We start from the raw sequence: 20836 nt of genomic DNA, 5'->3' as shown, positions 1-20836 counted from the left end.
GCTGCCGGGGGGGTGACTGTCTACGTCATCGACATGCGCCGGAAGTAGGGGCAGAAGTCAGACATGGGAGCCCGGCGCGCGCTGCACTTCGTGTTCAAAGTGGGGAACCGTGGCCAGAGCGCCCGCTTCTACCGCGACCTGCTGGGCATGAGGGTGAGTGAACGAGCGGGGGGCGGGGCCTCAGCCGGCTGCGTCTGGCCCGGCGCCGGGGGTTGGCGCCCCCCCCCCCCCCCCCCGTGTTACAGCTTATGGCCCCTTCGTGCTAGTGTGTCTGCTTCCAGGCTGGGGCTTGTCGTGGTGCGATTGTTCCTGTTAACCTCTCCCTCCCCAGACCGAAACAGCTGTGCTGTTCCCCGGGCTGTGTACGTGCGGCCTTATGGCAAGTCCCCTAGTCGCTGGTCAGGGTATGTTTACACTGTACTAAAAGATCCACTGCTCAGCCACGGCTGGGCCGGGTTAGCCGAGTTAGGCTGTGGGGCAATACAATTGCACTGTAGATGTTTATGTTTGGGCTCAGGCTGGAGCCTGGGCTCTGAGACCTTGCCAGGTGAGAGGGTTGCCTCACGGTACGTCTACACTGCAATTCAGCACCTGTGTCTGGCCTGTATCCGCTGACTCAAACTCGGGCTATCGGGGTGTTTAATTGTAGATGCTGGAGCTGCAGCTCAAGCTCTGGGACGCTATCGCTTTGTGGTGTCCCAGAGCCCAGGCTCAGCCTGAATCTGAACCTGTACACTGCTACTCTTAGCCCCACAAACCTGAGTTAGCTGACTTGGAGCCGTGGGTTTTTTGTCACAGGACAGATGTACCCTACGCGTTCTATTGGGGTGTGCTTGGGTCTATTTCCTTCTAAGAACTAAGTAGGCTTTATTTGTTGCATGTGCTCGATCTGCCAGATTCTAAGACATGAAGAATTTGAGGAAGGCTGCAAAGCTACTTGTAATGGGTATGTACCCTTCTTTCTCTTTGTCATCTTTAGCTAAACTAAAACCTCTGCAGATGCTGACTAACCCAAAAGGCTTACTTACAGACCTTTGAGCATACTTCCTAAACATTGCTCATTTCGTTTGAAGAAAGTAAGAATGTACCTTCTTGTGTTTGTCTGTGGTGCTGACGTTGGAACATAAGCATTGCTATGGCAGATCAACCGTCTACGTAGTCAGGGCGGCCCAGATCTTCAAAGGCAGTTAGGGGCCTAAATCCCTTTGATTTGGGCCACAGTTCCTGAAAGAAATGACTACTTCATGCTTCTGGGATTTTATTTTATTGTGTTTAATGCTATTAGGGCGCCTCGTGCCTTGGGTAGGCATCGTATTCTCTTAAATCCAAATAAATCCATTAAAATAAAATACCCCGCTACCGCCAGTGGCCTTTCATCTCTTTTCAAAAAGAAAGAGCTTAAGCTATATTGTCTAACTGTACAATTTGCCTAGATCATGATGACGAAATAGCTTTTTTGACTCCACTTGGTGAGCAGCTTATGCTCTGAAACATGAAGCTTGGGGGCACTTAATTTTATCCTAGTTCTATCACTATAGTTGCAGTTCCTAGGCTTGAGGAATTCTGGATCAAATCATATGAAAACTACCATTGCTCATTCTTTGGGATGGCTGTGCAGTTGTGCCTTCCTAGTCACACATTCACATAGCGTAGCAGGAAAGGTAAAGGGGTGACTTGATTATCGTGTATAAGTACCTACATGGGAATCAAGTATTTGATAACAGAGGGCTCTTCAGACTAAACGAGAAAGGTATAACAAGATCCAGTGGCTGGAAGTTGAAGTTAAACAAATTCAGACTTGAAATGAGGCCTACAATTTTAACAGTAGGGTAATTAACCACGGGAGCAATTTACCAAGGGTTGTGGTGGATTCTCCACAAGAGGAATCAAGATTGGATGTTTTACTAGAAGCTGTAATCTACAAATCATTTTGGGGCAGTTCTCTGGCCTGTGGTTTACAGAAGGTCAGACTAGATGATCACAATGGCCCCTTCTGGCCTTGGAATTTATTAAATTAAGAATTTACTGGAAAGTTACTGTGTTCTATCACACTTTATGGGAATCCCTTAGTCATAGTGCCTTCTCCTCCGGTTAGCCGGAAGTCTTTTTTTTTTTTTTTTAAATGACTTTTATGTGGTGAATAAGTAACCAGCGGAACTTGCTGCTGCAAGCAAATAGTTTAGTAAATTTCAAAACAAGATTAGACTATTTATAGGAGAGCTGCATCTGCTGTTACATAAGAAACTAGATAGGAGAGGATAAAACTATAAGGATCCTTTCATGGTTGAGGACATGAAGTAGGCACCGACTGGCATGCTCTTTCAGTGATATAGTATTGTATAAAAGTTGGTATGGTATGGGTTTCTGCACCTTCCCCTGAAGCATCTGGCACTGATTGCTGTCAGGGGTAGGATATTGGATTAGCTGGACCACTGGTTATGCAGTTCCTATCCTGAGACACTTCTTACTTGTGTGTGTGTGTGTGCGCGTGCGTGTGGTGGGGTGTGTGTGTTTGTGTCTGATACTGACGACAAATAAATGTGATGGTTGTTCTAGCCCTTATGATGGAAAGTGGAGCAAAACAATGGTGGGCTATGGGCCCGAAGATGATCACTTTGTTGCAGAGTTGACCTACAATTATGGAGTTGGAGAGTATCGACTTGGCAGTGACTTTCTGGTAAATATCACTTGCCCTTCTAACGTTCTTTTGTTCTTGTTGTGAGCTTTTTGGCTAGGAGTCCATTCAGACTATGTCCTGGATGCACTTTCCTGATGCTGTTTGATTCCCTATCCATTTTTGTTCCCTGAGCTAGTCTTGTGGGTGCTGTTTGCACGTCTTTTGTGCAAGGAAGAGGAAGGGGAGAGAGGTGCTTTGTGCTCATGCTGCAGTTGGGGGGGCTGGGGGGCAGTTGTATTTGTTCTCGGGGGGGGCCTCACTCCCCAGCCCACTGACAGCAAAATTTGGAGCTTTCTGACAGATCAGTCTTGTGAATGCAGCATCGCTTTTATTTCCCCGGACTTCCAGCCAAGGAGGAACTCACTATCTCCTCCCAGTGGAGGTACTGTGTGTGCTCCTTGTTTCACTGGTATCCTCCTCTTCCCCCCATGGAGTCAGAGATGATTGGATGGCCATGGAAGCCACTCATCTGTAAGGTGGCAGAACTCTGGATTTGATTTGGCCTCTGTCTCTGCAAAACCCAATTGGTCAGTGCTGTTCTAGTGGCTCTGCAAAGACTGGTAGAGCCAGGATCTGGCCCATTAAGCTCTATCTCTCTGCTTCATATTTCTCTGTTGTGTAAGAGGTGTATTGACCTCAGACAGTTGCACTAATTTTATAAAGGCAAGATAACCAGCCTCTCGGAGGCCGTTTAGACCCTTGTTCAGGATGGCTCCAACTCTTACTGCAGACCACTTGTGTGATTATTGCCCTTTCTCTCAGCTTTCTCTTGGAGGAAGATAATTGAAAAGCCGGGGGCAAGGAACCAGTATCTGGGCTGTTGAGGTCTCCTTCAGAAGAGTAGGTGTTTTAGCCCGGGGTATAGAGCAGAGACTACATTGATGATTGCTCTCTTCCTGGCAATGGATGAAGATTAGGATTCCATGCTGATACTTGGAAATCTATCGGCTGACTTCAGTACCACGGACCAAAAAGATGGTGTTGGTACATCTTTGCACTGGTGTATCGCATGTTTGTGCTTTGTATTCTTGCTAGGGCATGACTCTTCTGTCCAGCCAGGCAGTGAGCAATGCCAGGAAGATGGGATGGCCACTCAAAGAAGTTGCAAAGGGTATATTTGAAACTGAAGCCCCAGGAGGATACAAGTTCTACTTGGAAGACCAAGAACAACCAAAGCAAGGTAACGCATTCATACCCTTTCCTCTCTTCATCGGAGACTGAGAGCTGGAACTTCACAAGAGGTTGCACATCTGGCTTGGCCAAGATTTATGGGAATGTGTGGCTGCCTCATGTTGTTGCTATTTGTTTCCCATTATCATGAGCACAAAAACCTAGAGTTTAAAACTACAACATACACACCACTAATAGGAAACTATTACAATCTTGTAGATCCCGTGCTAAAAGTAACTTTGGCAGTCTCGAACCTGCAGAAGTCTGTTAGCTACTGGTCTGATCTGCTGGGAATGAAAATTTATGAGACGAATGAGGAAAAGCAAAGGGCTTTGCTAGGCTATGCAGATAACCAGGTTAGTCATTTAGAGAAGTGACTATTCTTTGAGAATCGCATGTTGTGGGATTGGTTCATTTCATAATGACCGAACCTTAAATAAATAAATCAAGCAATCTTACTGAGAACCGCTGTTTCTCTAATCTTCTAAATGCTTGCTTTGTCAATGTGTCTGCCATCCTGCCTCCCTGCTAAGAACATACACGTAAAAAGGCGGAATTGTCAAATTGGTTAGTAGTTCTGCTCTTAACTTTTGAACTAAAAGACTTAAAGTACAGGCATAATAATGCCCAGGCTTCATTTCATTTGTAGGGCTTTCTTGAAAGCAAGCAAATAGCCATATAAAAATGAGAACCCAGCTGCAGCTGCTCAGGAAAGAGGCACAAAGGTTAAGATACCATGAAATACAGTAATTTTGAGTGAAAAGGGAAATCAGTTACCTAAGCTGCATCCCAAGAAGTGGGCTGTAGCCCACGAAAGCTTATGCTCTAATAAATTTGTTAGTCTCTAAGGTGCCACAAGTACTCCTGTTCTTTCTACAGAGAGGTTAACATGAACATGAGATTATCCATTCAGTAATTTGCAGTCAGACTAAATTTGTCAAATACTCAGGGTGAATCATTGTGCTTTTGTTTTTGTATCTGCTTGCAGCCTCTGTTTCAAATAAGGTGACCGTGGTCACTACTACCTTAATACACTGGGAAATAAGCATATGTGGCTTTGACGTGATTAGCTTATTATGTAATGCTGATTAGCATGCATGCAAAAATGCAGTAAAAATTGTATGAATTTTTTTTGTCTTCAGATTAGTTTCCCTGCAAGCTAGACTGTTTCAATCCCTCTCTTTCAGTGTAAATTGGAGCTGCAGGGCATTGGCGGAGCAGTGGATCATGGCACAGCTTTTGGGCGGATTGCCTTCTCTTGCCCAAAGGAAGAGGTAACAATCTGATTTCCTTCTTCCTCCGGCCCTTTCCTATATTTCCGGGGCTGGCCATGTGGAGGGTGACTCATGGTAATACCAATAGCCACTTGAAGGTCTCTCACCGTCAGTACGTGAACAAGATAATAACATCAAATGAAAGTTCTGTTTAACTTTCTCTTGGTGGGAATGTGATGGAGATGTGGGTAATGGGTACAGTAAATGATCACAGCCTGATATGACACAACTGACCTTCAGCTCACTCTTTGTTTTTTAAGTTGCCGAACATTGAAGCACTGATGAAGAAGGAGAAGCAGAAGATTTTAACTCCCCTAGTTAGCTTGGACACCCCTGGAAAAGCAACAGTGCAAGTGGTTATCCTGGCTGATCCCGTGAGTGATGTTTGAAATAGTGACAAAATAAACTTTAATTCAGCCCCCCTTCCCCCCGGTAATTTCACTTTCTCTCCTGTTAAATCTGGTTTAGGACGGCCATGAAATCTGCTTTGTAGGAGATGAAGCATTTAGAGAGCTTTCCAAGATGGATCCTAATGGCAACAAGCTGTTAGATGATGTAAGTAATATATTCTCTGTATTGTTTGTTGGTGGAGAGGTCGGAGCATCAGGATAGAAATGCATAGACTACCTGTATGTTTTAAAATCCCACCACAGCCCAGACCTTCAGCGGCAGGTACACTGAGTTCTAAAGGGGGTGCTTCATGCCGTTCTTCAGATGTTAAAAATCCCAAATAGCTTTTGGGGTTTGCCTCGGTATCCTGGAAAGAATTTTCCTTCCCTGTTCTTGTGAGCTACCCCTCAGTTCAGAGGTGGCTGCAGGATGGAAGATGCTAGAGGTGCAAAGCATCAGCTACAAATCAACCTAAGTAAGAGTGGAAACTGGCTTGTTGGTTGTAACGACAATCAGGTCAGTGCAGTAGAACAGCTTCACAAGATAATGGGCTGCTGCTACAGAAATGACAAGCGGTTTCAGGAAAAGTCTGAAAACAAAAGGGACATTTCAGAGCAGGAGACACTGATCCTGTCATGCCTGTGTCTTACCAAATCACTTCGTCGGATACATTTATCTGGTGCAGCAGTGACAGTCGCTCACCGTACCATTTTTAACTTGCTTCTGAAACTCGCTTGTATTGTTGCAGGGAGTGTCTGTTGCTTTTGTTATACTGCAGTCCGGAAGTGATTCTCAAAGAGCATTGTTTTTCATTTACAGTGTGGTAGAACTGTTTGCTTCAGGTAATCACAGATCAACTTAAGAGTTGGTCCCTGTTGGTGAATAAGTCAGTCATCCAGTTGTTTGCTTGGCACTAACCCAAATAGAATCCTGGACACGTTTGCTTCTGTAAATGGCTGTTGTTTTAATAACTTTATCATTATACAAATTGTTCACTTCTATTTGTACAGGCAATGGCAGCGGACAAAAGTGACGAGTGGTTTGCTAAGCACAAAATGCAGAAGGCTTCTGCTTAGCTGAAAAGAATTGTCTCATAAATGGTGCCTTTAGCTGCTAAACACGTGAGATGTGTCCAGTTTTGCAGTCATGTGGTCCACGTTCAGTGAGAGAGTCTGCAATGCCCTTTGATTTAATAAAAAAATTCCAGTTCTTACTTAGAGGCTGGATTCTCCTTGCAGAAGTCTATAGGAGAAAAGGGGGAAAGTTCTGTTGTGCTGTGATGGGTAGATTGAGCACTTGATTTCATAACATGGGGGACCATGGACTTGTAATAGGCCACCCTCTCAAGCTTTTCTCTTTCCTGTTGGATTGAAAAAAAACAACAACAGAGTTTAGCCTAGAAATTCGCTGCATCTTTTTGGTATTTTAGGTAGCCTATATCTACTGCAGTGTGTGTACTGAGCTATCGTTCTGCAGGGATTTAGGAGTGAAGAATAATTCAATTTCAAATTCACCCTGTTGAATAAGACCAGAACTAAAACAGAACGCTAGCAAGGGGGATTTAGATTAAATTACGGTATTTTATTCTAATTGGCAGGTCTCTTCCAAATAATTCATGCTGCTAAACCTGACAGAATAAAAATTCGTGGTTCAGAACTGGGTGGAAAAAAGCTCTTTGGAAGTGTTGAAATACTTGCTTTCAAAGCAAAGTATAGGTTAAAGAATAAAGCAAATGCTATATTGATGGTTGGTTCCATTCATGGAAAATGTATTGGACAACTCCAGAACTTAGAACTTATTGCCAGGAAGTGAAAGGGACAACATTAATTGTGGTATACTAGCAAATAGACTTGTAGTGTATGTTACAGAGCATTTTGTAAGGTTGGTGGCTTTAGCAACGCTTGGTCTGCTGCACATGGAAAAGAAAAGGCCTTGGGGTAGCTACTGCTTGTTGTGAACAGTGCATGTATTGTGTTTTTATGACCTAGATTAAAGCTGGAACTGAGAGCTTGTCTACATGGGGAAATTGATCAGCATCATTATAATAATAAATATCTAGCTGCTAGTGGAATAGCTGTCCTGCTGTAGCTATGCAGGTCAGTTTCCCTATGTAGGCAAACCCGAAGGCTGACATCTAGGTTTTGATTCTGAGAAAAACCTCCTTGAAGCCAAATGTAGATGAATGGCTCAGTTGCTGTTAGCTGGCATAAGATTAAAATGTTTGAGCACAGCTTATCTTTTTTTCCAAATAAACATTAAACAAATAAATCACTGCAGTACTAATGAGAACATCGTGATGAGCTTAGTATAAATGCCTAAGTCAACAGAATGTAAAATACATGGACCGAGCTTCTTAGCTTTCAAACCATCAAGACACAAAGGTGTGACATAGACCTTAAAATACTGGGCAAAATCAATGGATGGAATTGGGGGGGAAAAAAAATTCTTAGACACATTAACCAATTCTCAGCATGTTTCCTGTATTCAGAATTTCTAAAGAATGATGCAGTGACTGAATGGGAAGAACCAATATAGAGTTTAAAATGTGTGACTTCACAGCTGAGAAATATGCTTTAGTTACCTCTTCAAAAGCTTTGTTTTGTCTCTGTACTGCCAGGGTAACTGTTCTTCCATTTCCCCACTCAGCATAAAATCCTGGCTCCATCTCAAACCATCCTTTCAGGCCAGAGGAAATGAGGTTATTTTGGAGAATGAGGAAAGCTGAGGATTCCCTGATAGGCCTTATTGGACTAGGTCTGTCCTATGGCTTCCAGGCATGTTAAGCTGCATTATATCTATCTGCTAACTGCAGCGCACCAAACACTTGACATTCCAAATGGGGGTTATGTAGCAAACTAGAGCCAGACAGACTTTATTATTTGTGAGTGGGGAAGAGTAAAGTGACAAATGAACAGCTGTCTTGAAATTAGCTTTGTTGTTAACTGTGTTAATTTAACAACTTGTCTTCCTCTGGGTTGAACCGACTTGAATGCCTGCTATTGCTGATGGAACTGTAGAATCAGCATGTTCTGAATAAATATCTACAATATACTTGTTGCATATGTTTACTGGTTTTTAATAGTTCTCTGGGAAAAGTTAAATTAGCCTCTTGTGTTACAAAAACAAGTGAGCAAAAATCAACTTGCAAGCAAATGTCACCCACTTACTTTCATCCAATTTCTTAACATAATAAACACCAACATATTTGAAATTAGTCTTTGGTTTAAGCAGAAAGGGGCCAGTTAACATTCAGCTTCCCAGTATTTTTTTGTTTCTGAAAGATTGGGCTAAACTTTTTTCAGTTCAACTAGGTAGCAATTGTAAAACTAAAACAAAACAACAAAGTTTAACTGAAGACTTGAAAAGAAAAAGTAGCTCAATGTTGGAGTAATAGTGGGCCCTTTACTATCCTTTCCCCCTCAGTTTTTAATAGTGGTAGTGTTAAGTTTGTTACCAGTCTTTCACTTTGACCCCTGATATCTTAAGAATTTATTCTAATAGTGCCCTTTTTCTTTGTAATTGATACTACACGTGAGACTGAGTATTAAGTATGGTGAGGGAGCTTTGATTTTAGGTGTGGTTTAAATTACATTGTATGCACACTCTGACTCTAATGTATCCAGAGATAAGGCTAAAGATTATATTGGAATACATGGGAGCTTATTTCTGTGCAAACTATACTGGGCAACAAGGAAACATTTGAACAAAAATGCTATTCACTGAAGAAGTAAATGTTTCAGCTTGCCTCAACTGCCAGATGCAGAGTGCCATTTCATTTGCAGGTAATAGTGAATGTTACAATCTGCTATATACATGGTAGCAGGCCTGGAAGAGGGAAGCTGTAGAGGAGCGTGTTTAAAATTTTGTTGCTGTGGTTTATTATTTCAACCTGCTTTCATTAATGCATACATCAAAAGAGTTAATCCGAGGCTATAATTATATCATAGTCCTCTACTGTAAGACAAAACATATTAACCTTTTCTCTTGCTGTTTGCAGTACTATCAGAACCCTAAAAGTTACTGCATCATCCTGTCTAGGTCTATGATCTACATAGGAGAAAGGACCGCGTGGAATATCTTTCAGTTAAAACATCTGTATTTATATTGTGATGTGAAAATGCACCAAACCCGTTGGGCCTCACACTCTGCATAATACTACAGATTTGTCTAATGCTCATATTGAAATGGACTGTGAACATACAGTAAATGTTGGGAATAACATGCTCAAACTTATCTCTGGAGGGTTGGATCTCAGCTGTTGTTCACTGAGACGTTTTCAAAGCCCAGTTTGAAACTGTTTAGTTTTGAGCCTGTGCTGGATATTGTCTTAACCTTACTATTACATATGTTCACTTTTAAAGGGATAGTGTCAAAGACCCTTTTCAGTAAGGGTGAAGCTGACTATGGAAAGCTGTCAAATACAGTCAAACAATAAAAATATTTTCCATCAAGTTCCTTAACATACAGTAAGCTTAAGTATCACTTCTAACTCAGGTAAGTGCAACATTTCCAGACAGTAATGTTTCCAGCCAATACACTTTCATAGTTTTGTCAATTAAGTCTGAATTATTGGTAACCGTTTAATAGACATCTTCAACAATGCCTGGCCTATTCTTAAACTGAAATGGACCTCCACAGTTGTGTGAACTCTCAAATAGCAGCTTGCTGTAACTGTCTCTGCAAAGTTAATGCTTCCGGTGTCTCAGCCCCCTCCTTCTCTTGCTCAGCCCCCCTTCTGTGATGCCTCTAGGGTGAGTCAGAGCCTGACTGCTGCATGTGATGACATCACAATGCTGGGGAGTGCCTGAATCAGTCAATGAAGCGGGGGTAAATTCCCTGACCAGCTCAGCCAGGCAGTGGTGCCAGATGCCTGAAAAGCTCTGCCTGTATCGAAGTGCCTCAAATACCATACAACTAAAACATAACTGGATGTGAAGATGCATAAACCACACACAAAGCTTCAGACTCTGTGCATGACACTAATGACCTTGCTCTAATTTTTGTATCGAAATGGGATGTGAATGTACTCCCGGTGTCAGGAGTAGCATGCTTGCTTTTATTCTCAAATGGTTGGATCTCAACCTGTCAGTTCACACAGCCCAGTAGGAATGAACACACACACACACAGTGTGTGTGTGTGCGCGGTGGCGGCCAAGCCACGAACAAAGGCCCCAGGCTCTTACGTGCTATACCAACACACAGCAAGGAGGTGGGTTCGTTTTAATAATGTGTTGGCTGCTGTAACTGTCTCAGGCTAAACTCAGTGTTTATCTTTGTATCATTTACCTCTTAAAAGACAGTTGGCAGGACAGCCAGGAAAGTGAAATGGAAACATTATTATTATTATACTCAAAACAGGTGGCTGCTGTTTGTGAACTTGGGCTTTAACTACAATGAAATGTGGCTGCCACTGACTGCATTTACAGATTTTAAAATCTAGCTTTTCATGACTGGTAAAGTTTAACAGGTGTGATCATCCATGCCAATGACAAAGTTCCTTCTGTACACTCTTCTATATATTGTCAGAGAGCCTGCTCCTTAAGGTAGTTGGAGGCCCGATCCTCAAAGGTCTTTAAGTGCCCAACTCCCCTTAAAATCAATGGGAATTAGGTGCCTAAATACCTTTTGAGGCTCTTTTAAGCACATTCCAGTCATGCACAAAGTGACTGATGTTTGTCATGTGTCTGTTCTTTCCTCATCTCAGCAGGGGCAGAAGTGCATGCAGTGAAGTGGGGTTTGGGTGTGTTTGTTTTTAATTATATATTAAATACATGCCACTTCGCTATAGATTTGTTACAGAAGGCAAGGTCAAAGAAATACACCTTGCACTTGGGGCAGAAGATGGTGATGTTTGGCATGGTCCTTGGTTGGTGGAAGAGTTAATTCCCCAGCGGTCTGCAAGACCGCTCTGTCTTCTGCAGTAGATGAGTTTAAGCTCGTTGGAAAGAGTTCCATTGCATCAGAAGAGCGGAGTGGCCAACCACTGTCTACATCCTGGCCCCAATTCTCTGCTTGTGGTGCTGCATGTGTGAAGAGCACATGGAAGGTTTTCTAAATAACACATTTGGAAGTAATCCTGTGTTTTATTTAGAGGGGCAAGTACGTGCAAATAGCAGCTTGGATGGTGAGGAATTCATCTGCTTCTTGGTCCTTGACATCATCATTCTAATGACATCACAATCTTTGCCATAGCAATTAACTTTAAAGTGAGAGGTGGAAGCTGCTGGACCTCTCAATGAGCCCCTATCATCCAATTATTTGTATATATCTAGTAACAGCCTCCCACCCTGGCACCGGTGAGAGAGAGAGAATGGTTTCTAAATCAACGGTTTGCCATGGAGTTGTATTGCTTTAGCTTGCTAAACTGATGTGCTTCCTTAGGGACTGAGCATCAGTGCAGAGTCTGGAGCATAAAAAGGTTAAAAGGAAATTAAAGTGGAGAGGGAGAGACTGTCTCTAGATTAACCCTGGCCTGTTCTGGATTAATGATTGCCCACCATTTGACCTAGTAAAGGCTGCCTGTGGTGTTTCTTCTCCACACCCCAGGATTACATATTGGCAATGTGGTTTCTTATTTAATTGTCTGGTTTCCACAGGCCCATTTTAGTGAGGGAGAAACTGCACAAAGTCAAACAACAGTCCATCAAGTTCCTTTATGTCCCGTCAGCTTGAGCAGCTCTTGTAACTATGGTAAGTGCAACACTGTCAGACAGTAATGTGTTTTTCAAAGGGAGGGTGTTCCTTTAAACAAATACACCGGCTTGTGAAGTAAGCCTCTTAAGTATTGGTAAGAGTTTACCAGAAATCATAAACAATGACTGGACTATCCTTATCCTCAAATGAACTTCCTCACGTGTATAGACTCTTAAAGGGTAGCATGCAAACGATGCACAATTTTTTTCAGTCATATACACTCCATTGTTTTGATTACAGTTTTATTGGCTTGGCAGCTACGCTACATTGATCTAAGGGTGAGAAGAAACTCCCCAGCAGGGATGTTGGGTCAAAAGCCCTGCTAATGGCACGTGGTTGCCTGATTATCTATGAACGCTTAATTTTACGCTCCATACTTTTTTTCCAGCTCTTCTGCTTTTGCTATGTAATTCTTCATGGCATCGGCCTTGCTCATCCCTTTGCGTCCATTCCAGGCCTCCCATTTGGCTTTGCCTGTTACATCGGTTGCACAAGGGCAGGGGATGTTGATGTCCCCGATGGTGGCTTGTTTGTAGAGACTGTAAATCTCCAGTTTTTCTTGCTCGGAGATCGGAACCTTCATTTCCCTGACCATAGCAGCGGCTTTCTCAAATTCCGCCTGAGACATGGTGAGAGCTCAACGTCAGAACTGCTGCTTCCTTCCGCCGTGGAGGGCTTGCCAAGATTCTCAAGGGCTGACCCAGGCCACGACAACTGGAATAAAGGAGAGTTGCAACAGCAGAGTAAGATTTTTAAATGCCCCAATGGAAGAGTGTAACTGCCTTTAGCAGGAGCAATACAATTTTCAAATGGCCTTAAAATTAATCCCAGATTAGGGGAGTTAGCAGATTTTACAGATTTTTACAGTCAATTCTTCTTGGACCTAGCATTACTTTTCCTTTTGGAGACAGGATCTTGGGGTCTGTTTCTCTTTATGTATGGCAGTTAGTCTCTCTACTGGGATAAACATGGTATAAAAATATAGACTGTTTACAAACCAGCTATATTTATAAAGTGTGTGGCCATTTATTCATCAGAAACCTGCTAAACATATGGACAGGTTTAGTCTCCCTTTGTAACCAGTGTGGAAGAAGATCAAAGGAAGACCATTACTCAACGAAAACAAATTGAGCTAGGAATTTGGTCTTAGCAGAAATCCAGACTGACATAGATAGAGCTAAGAAGAATTTAACCCTCTGTGCCTATATATTGGCAGTTTGCCTCAGAAAGAAGCAGTGTTGCCACCTGTTCTGCTATTTATTTTGTGTTTTTCTTAAAGCCCCAGTTGCTGGAGTCAGGTGATTATCCCACAATCTCAGCTTTCATTTCAGAGGGGGTAGAAAAATCTAAGTTTCTATCCCTGATCATTGCAGAGAAAAACCTGAAAAATGTGACTTAAACATTTAAAAATCCACAAGGCAAATAAAAAGAAACCAAGTATTATTTTTAAAGTTAATTTTTATGGGGCCTGATCCTAAACTCAAGGCTTCCAAAATCATGTAATACTGGAAAAGAACCAAAACCCCACCTTATCCCCATGCTGGACTTTTGTGCCTCCAATGACAGTCAGTCATATGTAAATAGCTGTGATATATGCCCCTTAGCTATTCCAGCAGTGGAAGTTTTTGTGCTATACTAAAATAGATATGGATAAAGGGCCCTGTCATTGTAGTACCTAGCTAAGCAATGCATTTATGACACTTGATGAAAATACTTCTCTATAACCAATTGCTGGCTGCTTGTAAGTTCCTTAAGAGGCCTGGGCCCTCTGTTTCAAAGCTGGGTGCACCTAAATAAAAGTGACCCAGTGGGTCAGCATCTCCTGAAAGCAGGCTGGTTCGGCTGAGGTGCCTCAACACTCTGGCTTTGGGGGGGTGGTTCTCCCAGCCCCCTTTCATTACATTTTAAAAATGATGCTCTAACACCCCCCCACCCCCCAATTTCGGAGGTGTCGGGGATTCGGTGAGTCCCAGAGCCTGGGAGCTCCCGGCCCATGGGGCTGAGGGAATCTGAGGTGTCCTGGGGAAGCGAATCTCCCTGTCCCGGACTCAGACTTGGACCCCAGCAGGGGCCGGTCAATGTGGGGACGGGGGAGCTGAGAGTTTTAAGAGGGGAAGATTTTCAGTGTCTGCGGGGGGAGCTGTCGGGGGATCCCCCACCCAGGAGCCGGGCGGGGCGGGGAATTACCGACTGGGCACTGCTCTGCGCCCGCCGCTCCGTGCAGTGCTGGGCAGGCGCGTCCCGCCCCGCCTGGCTGGGGGGAGCCGCGGCCACGTGGCTCGCAGGCGGCGGCGGCGGGTTGGGAGCGTCACAGAGCCGGGCGCGCCTGGCTCACAGAGCCCGCCTCGGGGAGCCGCGCCCGCCCCTGCCCTGCCGGGCCGTGCCGTGCCGGGCCGCCGCCTGCGCCGGAGGAGCGGAGAGGCCGGGCCATGGAGCTAGGTGGGTGCTTCGCTGCCGGGTGCAGCCGCGCGTGGGTGTGGGGACGCGCGTGGGGGGGTGTGGGGCGTGCATCGGGGGTGGGGTGGGGTGGGGACACGCAGCACCTTAAACCTGCCTCACCCGCCGGGTGTTTAATACATAGCTCCGGAATAGAAAGTCCTTCCCACGTTTCTGGGCTGGCCCGGCGGTTGGCCAAGCTACCCTGCGGGAAGCGTGCGCCCCCGCCCAGTTGCATCACACAAGGACGCCGATCCCAGCAGGGCACCCGCCTTCCCCACTTGAATTAGGGCCCTGGACTGAGCTAAGTAATTGCACCAGATGGCTGAGGAGTCAGCAAGGCGGGTAGCAGAAATCAGCCCCGAGAGAGAATCGTTTGCCCGGTTGCTGCACCCCATTGCATGTACCAAAAAAGGTGCTTCAGGGATTTTTGATTCCATGTGTGTGCATGAAAGACAGACACTGGCAAATTCCTCTTGTGGCTCATGCTGTTGCTAGAATGGCCTGCCAGCCTCGCCCACAGCGTGTGAGGAGCAGAGGGTGCCTGCCTGGACAAGAGGTACACAATGCTCCTAGAACATTATAGCGCAGCCAGTAATGCCGTTTGGAAACGGTTCGGAGGAGACAGTGCACCTTCCGTGAGCAGACAATGCAAACAGACACTAAGATTGGAGTCCAGTAACAAATACACACCAGCATCCTACAGGGAAACCCCACCTACTGTGGGAATCCAGTGCCAGTCCCCTTGATCTCTGCACTGGAGATTTAGAGCCCAAAGCTTTAGGCCAATGGGGTATGTTCTATTAGGAGGAGAATTTGCAGAGTGCAACATGATCAGTGCAGATCAAGGATTGTCTTGGGGCAGTGTTTTAGCCACCGGACTTCCCTGGAAGCAAGGCCTAGCCTTTCCTCTGGGGCGGGCACTTGTATGCAGGATCCTTGCAGGGGTGTCCTGGACTGCAGCTCACATTTTAGAGCTGTGCAGCATTCCACCATGCTGGTACGTTGGTCTGACATTGCCGCTGACGTGTGACCTCGCGTGAGTGACTTAACCTGTCTGTGCCTCTAGTGTACATGAGCCTGACAGTAGCACTCCTCCCCCACCCCCCATGAGATCCTCTCTTGGAAAGTGCCGTATAGGCTCAAAGTCTCACAATTCTGTATTTACGTACAACACCAAAGCAGGGGCTGTTGCCAAGCAGACGCAGGGACTTTAGGCAGCGGGGCCACTGTATTCCTTCCCCATCCCTCAAGAAGCCCCTGTTATGCACCTTTTGCCTCCGTAGCAGTGGAGGGGCAGTTTCACAGATTCCTTCCTCCTCTGGATTAGAAACCTTGAGTTCTCTGTATGTGAGAGAGAAGTGGTGGGGTTGGCGATCTTAGGAACCAAAGCCCTGTTTGTGCTGTGTGGGCAATACTAATCCCGTGGCACATTTTGTAAGAGGAGGAGTTTACACTGGTGGCCAGAGCCCACCCCCAGCTGTTGCGTTGTGTGTTCAGTGCATGGGTGTTGGTACACATTGTCCCTGGCCTGCCTGCATTTCAGTGCTGTATAATTTGTAAAGTGCTTTGGGACTATAGGCTCTATAGAAACCCAGGGTGATACTACAATCATCATCTGGAAAACATCCTTTTCCCTGCAAGCTGTTGTGCATGTGTGTGCCTGTGTAATCCTCTTTCCCAGGCTGCCCTATGCTAATGAAGGAGCTACTGCAACGTGTAAACTGACGGTATTTTTGTGTGTAATTGGTATGTCTCGCGCTTCTGTTTGGAGTTCAGGACAGTTGCATCATCTCTCTAATCCCCAGATCTGGTGGACTTGCTGCATTAAGGGTTAATGGAGTGTTGTTTTCCCCCCTATAAGATGGAAGGTTGAATCTTTTACTTCCTTGCAGCATTTCCGTAACAATCCATTAACATTCCTTGGTGTAAGTTAGTTTAAGTAAACTATTTGTGTTATAGCAGTGCCCCGTGCTAGGCGCTGTGTGTACACGTAGAAAGAGACAGTGCCCGCTCCAAAGAGCTTGCAGTCTAAGGAGATGAAACAGAAGAAGTTCCAAGGAGTTCCACAGGTTGACTGTGCGTTGTGTGAAGAAATACTTCCTTTTATTTGTTTTAAACCTCCTGCCTATTAATTTCATTTGGTGACGCACAAGAGCCAGAGGATGTTGTGAAGGCCAAGACCATAACAGGGTTAAAAAAAAAAACTAGATAAATTAATGGAGGATAGGTCCATCAGTGGCTATTAGCCAGGATGGGCAGGAATGGTGTCCCTAGCCTCTGTTTGCCAAAAGCTGGAAATGAGCGACAGGGGATGGATGACTCGATGATTACTTGTTCTGTTCAATTCTTCTGGGGCACCTGGCATTGGCCACTGTCGGTAGACAGGATACTGCGCTAGATGGACCTTTGGTCTGACCCAGCAGGGCCATTCTTATGTTCTTAAGAAAGATAGAGAAAGGAAGTATTACTAGCCCCATTTTACAGACTGACTAGCCTAAGGTCAAACAAGGAGGCTGTGGCAGAACATTGAAACCAGCTCTTCTGAGCCCTGGTCTAATCACAAGAACATCCTTCCTCTCAGATTTAATTGCATGTCCGTGTGTGCTTCTCTTTAAACAGGACCCTTGAACGTCTGTGAGGAAACAACCATTCTGCATGGCGGATTCCTGCTAGCAGCGAAGTTGTCTCATCCCAAAGCGTTGACAGAGTTGGCCAAATCCGACTGGCCCCGGGTCGGGCAGCCTATAACTGATGCCTTGAAGGAGATATGCACCAGCCGTTCCTCTTCCCCATCCCAACCCAATGTGTGGAAGAAGAAAGCGGTTATCATCATCTGGGCCAAAATCCTCCTCCCCTGCCCCTTGTCCTCCGCGGCCTCCACCTCAGTCGACCAACGGTGGAAGGAAGATGTCTTCTTCTCGGTGGGCAGCATGATCCCGCGTATAAACCACACTGTCCTCTTCGAGCTGCTCAAGGCTCTGAATGCGCCACGGCTCTTTGTGCAGCTGCTGCTGGCGCTGCCCACAGCGGTGCGTCAGCAGGAGCTTGAGCTCTTTGTCAAGTACGTTGTGAACGAGACATCCCTGGTGGACGTCACCTTCTTCCTGGACGTCTGGTGGGAGATAATGAAACACAAGGAGGGCGAGCAAGACAAAATGATCCTGATGTTCAGCACTCTGGCCCATCAACACCTGTCCAAGTCTCCAGATGAGCCCTGCCACCCCGCAAAGAGATTCAAGGGTGACCCCTTCTCCCTGCAGAGCTCCCCCTTGGCCACTGGCCTGTTGACGGTTCTGATTGACGGGCTAAAGCAACTCTACGGGAGTATCGTCCTCCCCAAGATGAAGTGCTGTGCTCTTGCCAACCTGGTGGAGCTGCTGTCGGTCTTCACGGTGATAGAGCGCGAGTCCAGCTCACTGCCCGTCAAAGCATACCTAGACAAGATCGCATCCGTCGTCGCCATCTGGAACGACGACAGCGAGAACCGGTACAACGGAAGGGGGCTGGAGGAGAAAGTGAAGGAGGCCGAAAGGAGCGTGAGCTTGCTGTCTGTGGTCAAGCTGTCCAACGAAGAGCTGTTTGTTGGCTTGAGCTTCCTCCGTAGCTTGCTCCAGGGCTGGGGGGAGGCGCTGCAGTGCATGCTGAACAACCACAAAGAGATCTGCTACGAAAGCTACCGACTCCTTGACAGCCTCAATGCCTTCGGGAAGAACCTGATCTCCTTTGCCAAGTCTGGAGACCTGAGTGAGGACGAGAAGCAGATGGTGTCAGAACTGGGACAGATCATCGTGGACTTCCTCAAGAAGATCAATCCAAAGCTGAAAGGCAGGAATTCAGACAGCAGTGTCATGGCTTTGGTTGCCATGGCAATTATCGAGAAGAGGATGGACCGGCACACGGAAATGTGCTCCATTTTTGCTTCTGAGAAGGCCTGGGCCTTTTCTAAGGACTGGGTTGCCTGTCTTGTTAAAAACAGAGCCCTCTTCCAGAAACCGGAGCTGGTCTTGAAATTGCTGGAGACCACCGTGACTTTTAGCCTGTCTGCCGATAACAGAGAGAGCAGGGAGCTGCAGAGTCAAGTGATCAAAACCATTCTGGAGTGTTACGCTGAGCTTCCACTATCCGACAAGAACAAAGTGATCTCGGGCGTCCTGGCTTCTTGGGGTGGGCAGGGCCTGTCCTTGAACTTGAAGGCTTTCATGGAAGGTTTTCAAGAGGAGCTGAACTTGGCTTTCAACCAGATCACGCAGAGTGCGTCAGATCAAGGTCTCACCAAGGCTGTCGCCTCTGTGGCGAGGCTGACTCTGCTCCACCCAGAGGCGACGGTGAAGAAGGTCTGCAACCTCGCTGTCGTCAACCTGGGAACGCACCAGTTCCTAGCACAGATCCTGTGCTCCTTCCCAGCGCTGAGCTTCCAAGAGGCACGAGACGACGCAAACCAGTCGGGCAGCCTGCTAGAGAGATGTCTAAAGGAGACTGTTTGGGGGAAACTCTCCTCCGCTAAGGAAAAGGAGCAGTTTTTAGAGTTCTTGGCCTTTCTCATGCAGCCGAGTTCAGGTCATTCACTCCTCTCCCCCGCAGAGGTGACCAAAGCCTTTGTCCTTCCCCATTTGAAATCAGACTTTACTCACGTCGAGCTGAGCTTGCAGATCCTCAGTAAGGTTCTGGAGGTCCAGCCTGATTCAGAGGAACAGTGGCTCAAGTCCTGCTACCCCTTCCCGCTCCTTCTGGGCCTCTGCAAGCTCCTGGATGGCTACACGAAGTACTGGCACCGGTTCAGGGACCAACACTGCCCTTCGCTGGAGACCAAAGACCTGATTGCCACCACCCTCGCTCAGCTCTGCGATGTGGTGGGGCAGAAAGCTGCCCCCTCCCCAGAAGTGTGGATCCAGTCGCTGGCGTGGCTACACCGGAAGGTCGAGCTGCTGGACTGGACCGTTGGTCTCCGGCTGAAGAAGCTTTTCGGGGATCACTTTAAGAACGAAGTCCCGGCTACCCTGTTTCAAATTTGCAAGCTCTCAGAGGACGAGTGGACGTCCCGCCCCGCCCCGGCATATGGGGCAGGCAGTGGGCTCCTGGCCTGGATGGAGTGCTGCTGCATATCCACGGCGCTGAGGGAGCAAATGCTCTCTCTCCTCACCGTTGATGTGGACAACCCAGAAGAAGTCAACTTGTTCAGCAAAGGGTTCCTGGTGGCCCTGATACAGGTCCTTCCGTGGTGCAGCCACAGCGAATGGAAGAGACTCACGCAGGTGATTGAAAGCCTGCTGCACAGGCAAGTCCTTCACGTACCTTATACTCTGGAGTACGTGCAGTACATGCCGCTGCTCAACTTCAAGCCCTTTGCCCATTATCTCCAGTTCTCCGTGCTGTTCTTGAGAGGATTCCAGTTGCTCTGCAGCTCCAGCTGCTCCAGCTGGCTGCCGGCAGAAGCCTGGCAGCACGTGGTGAGACTCTACAGCTGCAGCCTCACCGAGCTGCTGGGCTCGGTCAAGAGGGATTCCCAATCTCACTGGCACTCTGCCGACGACAAGAACCCCACGCAGGAAGTGTCCTTCATCTACATCCAGGTGTTCTGCCATGTGCTGCACGTGGCGGCCATGCTGCCGGATGACCACTCCGGTGAGCCGCTCCTGGTCCTGGCCTTGGAGATCCTCTCGCAGTACGAAACGCTCAGCGCCTCCGACAAGTCCCTGAACAGCGCACTCAGGAAAGCCAACGAGAAGCACTTCCTGGAGTCCATCACCGACAACGTCAGCAACAAGGAGCTCCGGGCCACGCTCCTGCAGAAGCTGAGCAAGCTGTGAGCCATCCCAGGTGGCAAACCGGTCACAGATTACACCTGGAGCGAAACGGCGTGTCTCGGCTCCACGGATCATCAAAGCTCAGAGGCATGACAGAATGAGACACACCGGTGTTGAACAGAGCCTAAACCCTACAAAGATGAGGAGAAGTTACTTGGAGATTTGTAAGGTCTATAATAAACCTTTTCTTTTGGACTTGTTTGTGTAGCTGTATTTTTTAACATGCCTGAGAGTGTCATGGTGTGTTTAGAAATTGATGTCTGCGTCCTCTGTGAAACCTGCCAGTTAAAATAGCCTCCATTTTAGTTGTTCTGGTCTTGCACCCACAACTCCAATCTGGCCTTTTAATATCTTGTTACTATGTTTGCTGTTAAGGAGTTTCGCACCAG

General features: G+C 46.5%; 3 protein-coding genes across 4 annotated transcripts; 2 read left to right on the top strand and 1 right to left on the bottom strand.

The window, feature by feature from the left end:
- The first annotated feature begins 54 nt into the window (after nt 1-54).
- Nucleotides 55-6767, top strand: GLOD4 (glyoxalase domain containing 4). 2 transcript variants are annotated; one of them, XM_024211232.3, is made up of 9 exons: nt 55-153; nt 897-946; nt 2557-2677; nt 3713-3857; nt 4067-4203; nt 5035-5121; nt 5382-5495; nt 5590-5676; nt 6522-6767. In XM_024211232.3, exons 1-9 carry the CDS (start codon nt 64-66, stop codon nt 6585-6587), a joined length of 897 nt encoding a protein of 298 aa, XP_024067000.1. In that variant the 5' UTR covers nt 55-63; the 3' UTR covers nt 6588-6767. The 2 variants fall into 2 exon arrangements, with proteins under 2 accessions (XP_024067000.1, XP_026512290.1); XM_026656505.2 differs by lacking the exon at nt 55-153 and having other exon boundaries at nt 907-979; nt 2517-2677.
- A 5767-nt stretch (nt 6768-12534) lies between these two features.
- LOC112114475 (diazepam-binding inhibitor-like 5) lies at nt 12535-12910 on the bottom strand. The gene has a single exon (XM_029912520.1). It carries the CDS (start codon nt 12830-12832, stop codon nt 12569-12571), a length of 264 nt encoding a protein of 87 aa, XP_029768380.1. The 5' UTR covers nt 12833-12910; the 3' UTR covers nt 12535-12568.
- A 1670-nt stretch (nt 12911-14580) lies between these two features.
- Nucleotides 14581-20642, top strand: GEMIN4 (gem nuclear organelle associated protein 4). The gene is made up of 2 exons (XM_024211230.2): nt 14581-14643; nt 17263-20642. Exons 1-2 carry the CDS (start codon nt 14634-14636, stop codon nt 20448-20450), a joined length of 3198 nt encoding a protein of 1065 aa, XP_024066998.1. The 5' UTR covers nt 14581-14633; the 3' UTR covers nt 20451-20642.
- The last annotated feature ends 194 nt before the right edge of the window (nt 20643-20836 follow it).

The sequence above is a fragment of the Terrapene carolina genome, unplaced genomic scaffold, assembly GCF_002925995.2.
Source record: "Terrapene carolina triunguis isolate 2854851 unplaced genomic scaffold, T_m_triunguis-2.0 Scaffold231, whole genome shotgun sequence".
Taxonomy (NCBI): domain Eukaryota; kingdom Metazoa; phylum Chordata; order Testudines; family Emydidae; genus Terrapene; species Terrapene triunguis.
This window is presented reverse-complemented; position numbering and strand designations above follow the sequence as displayed.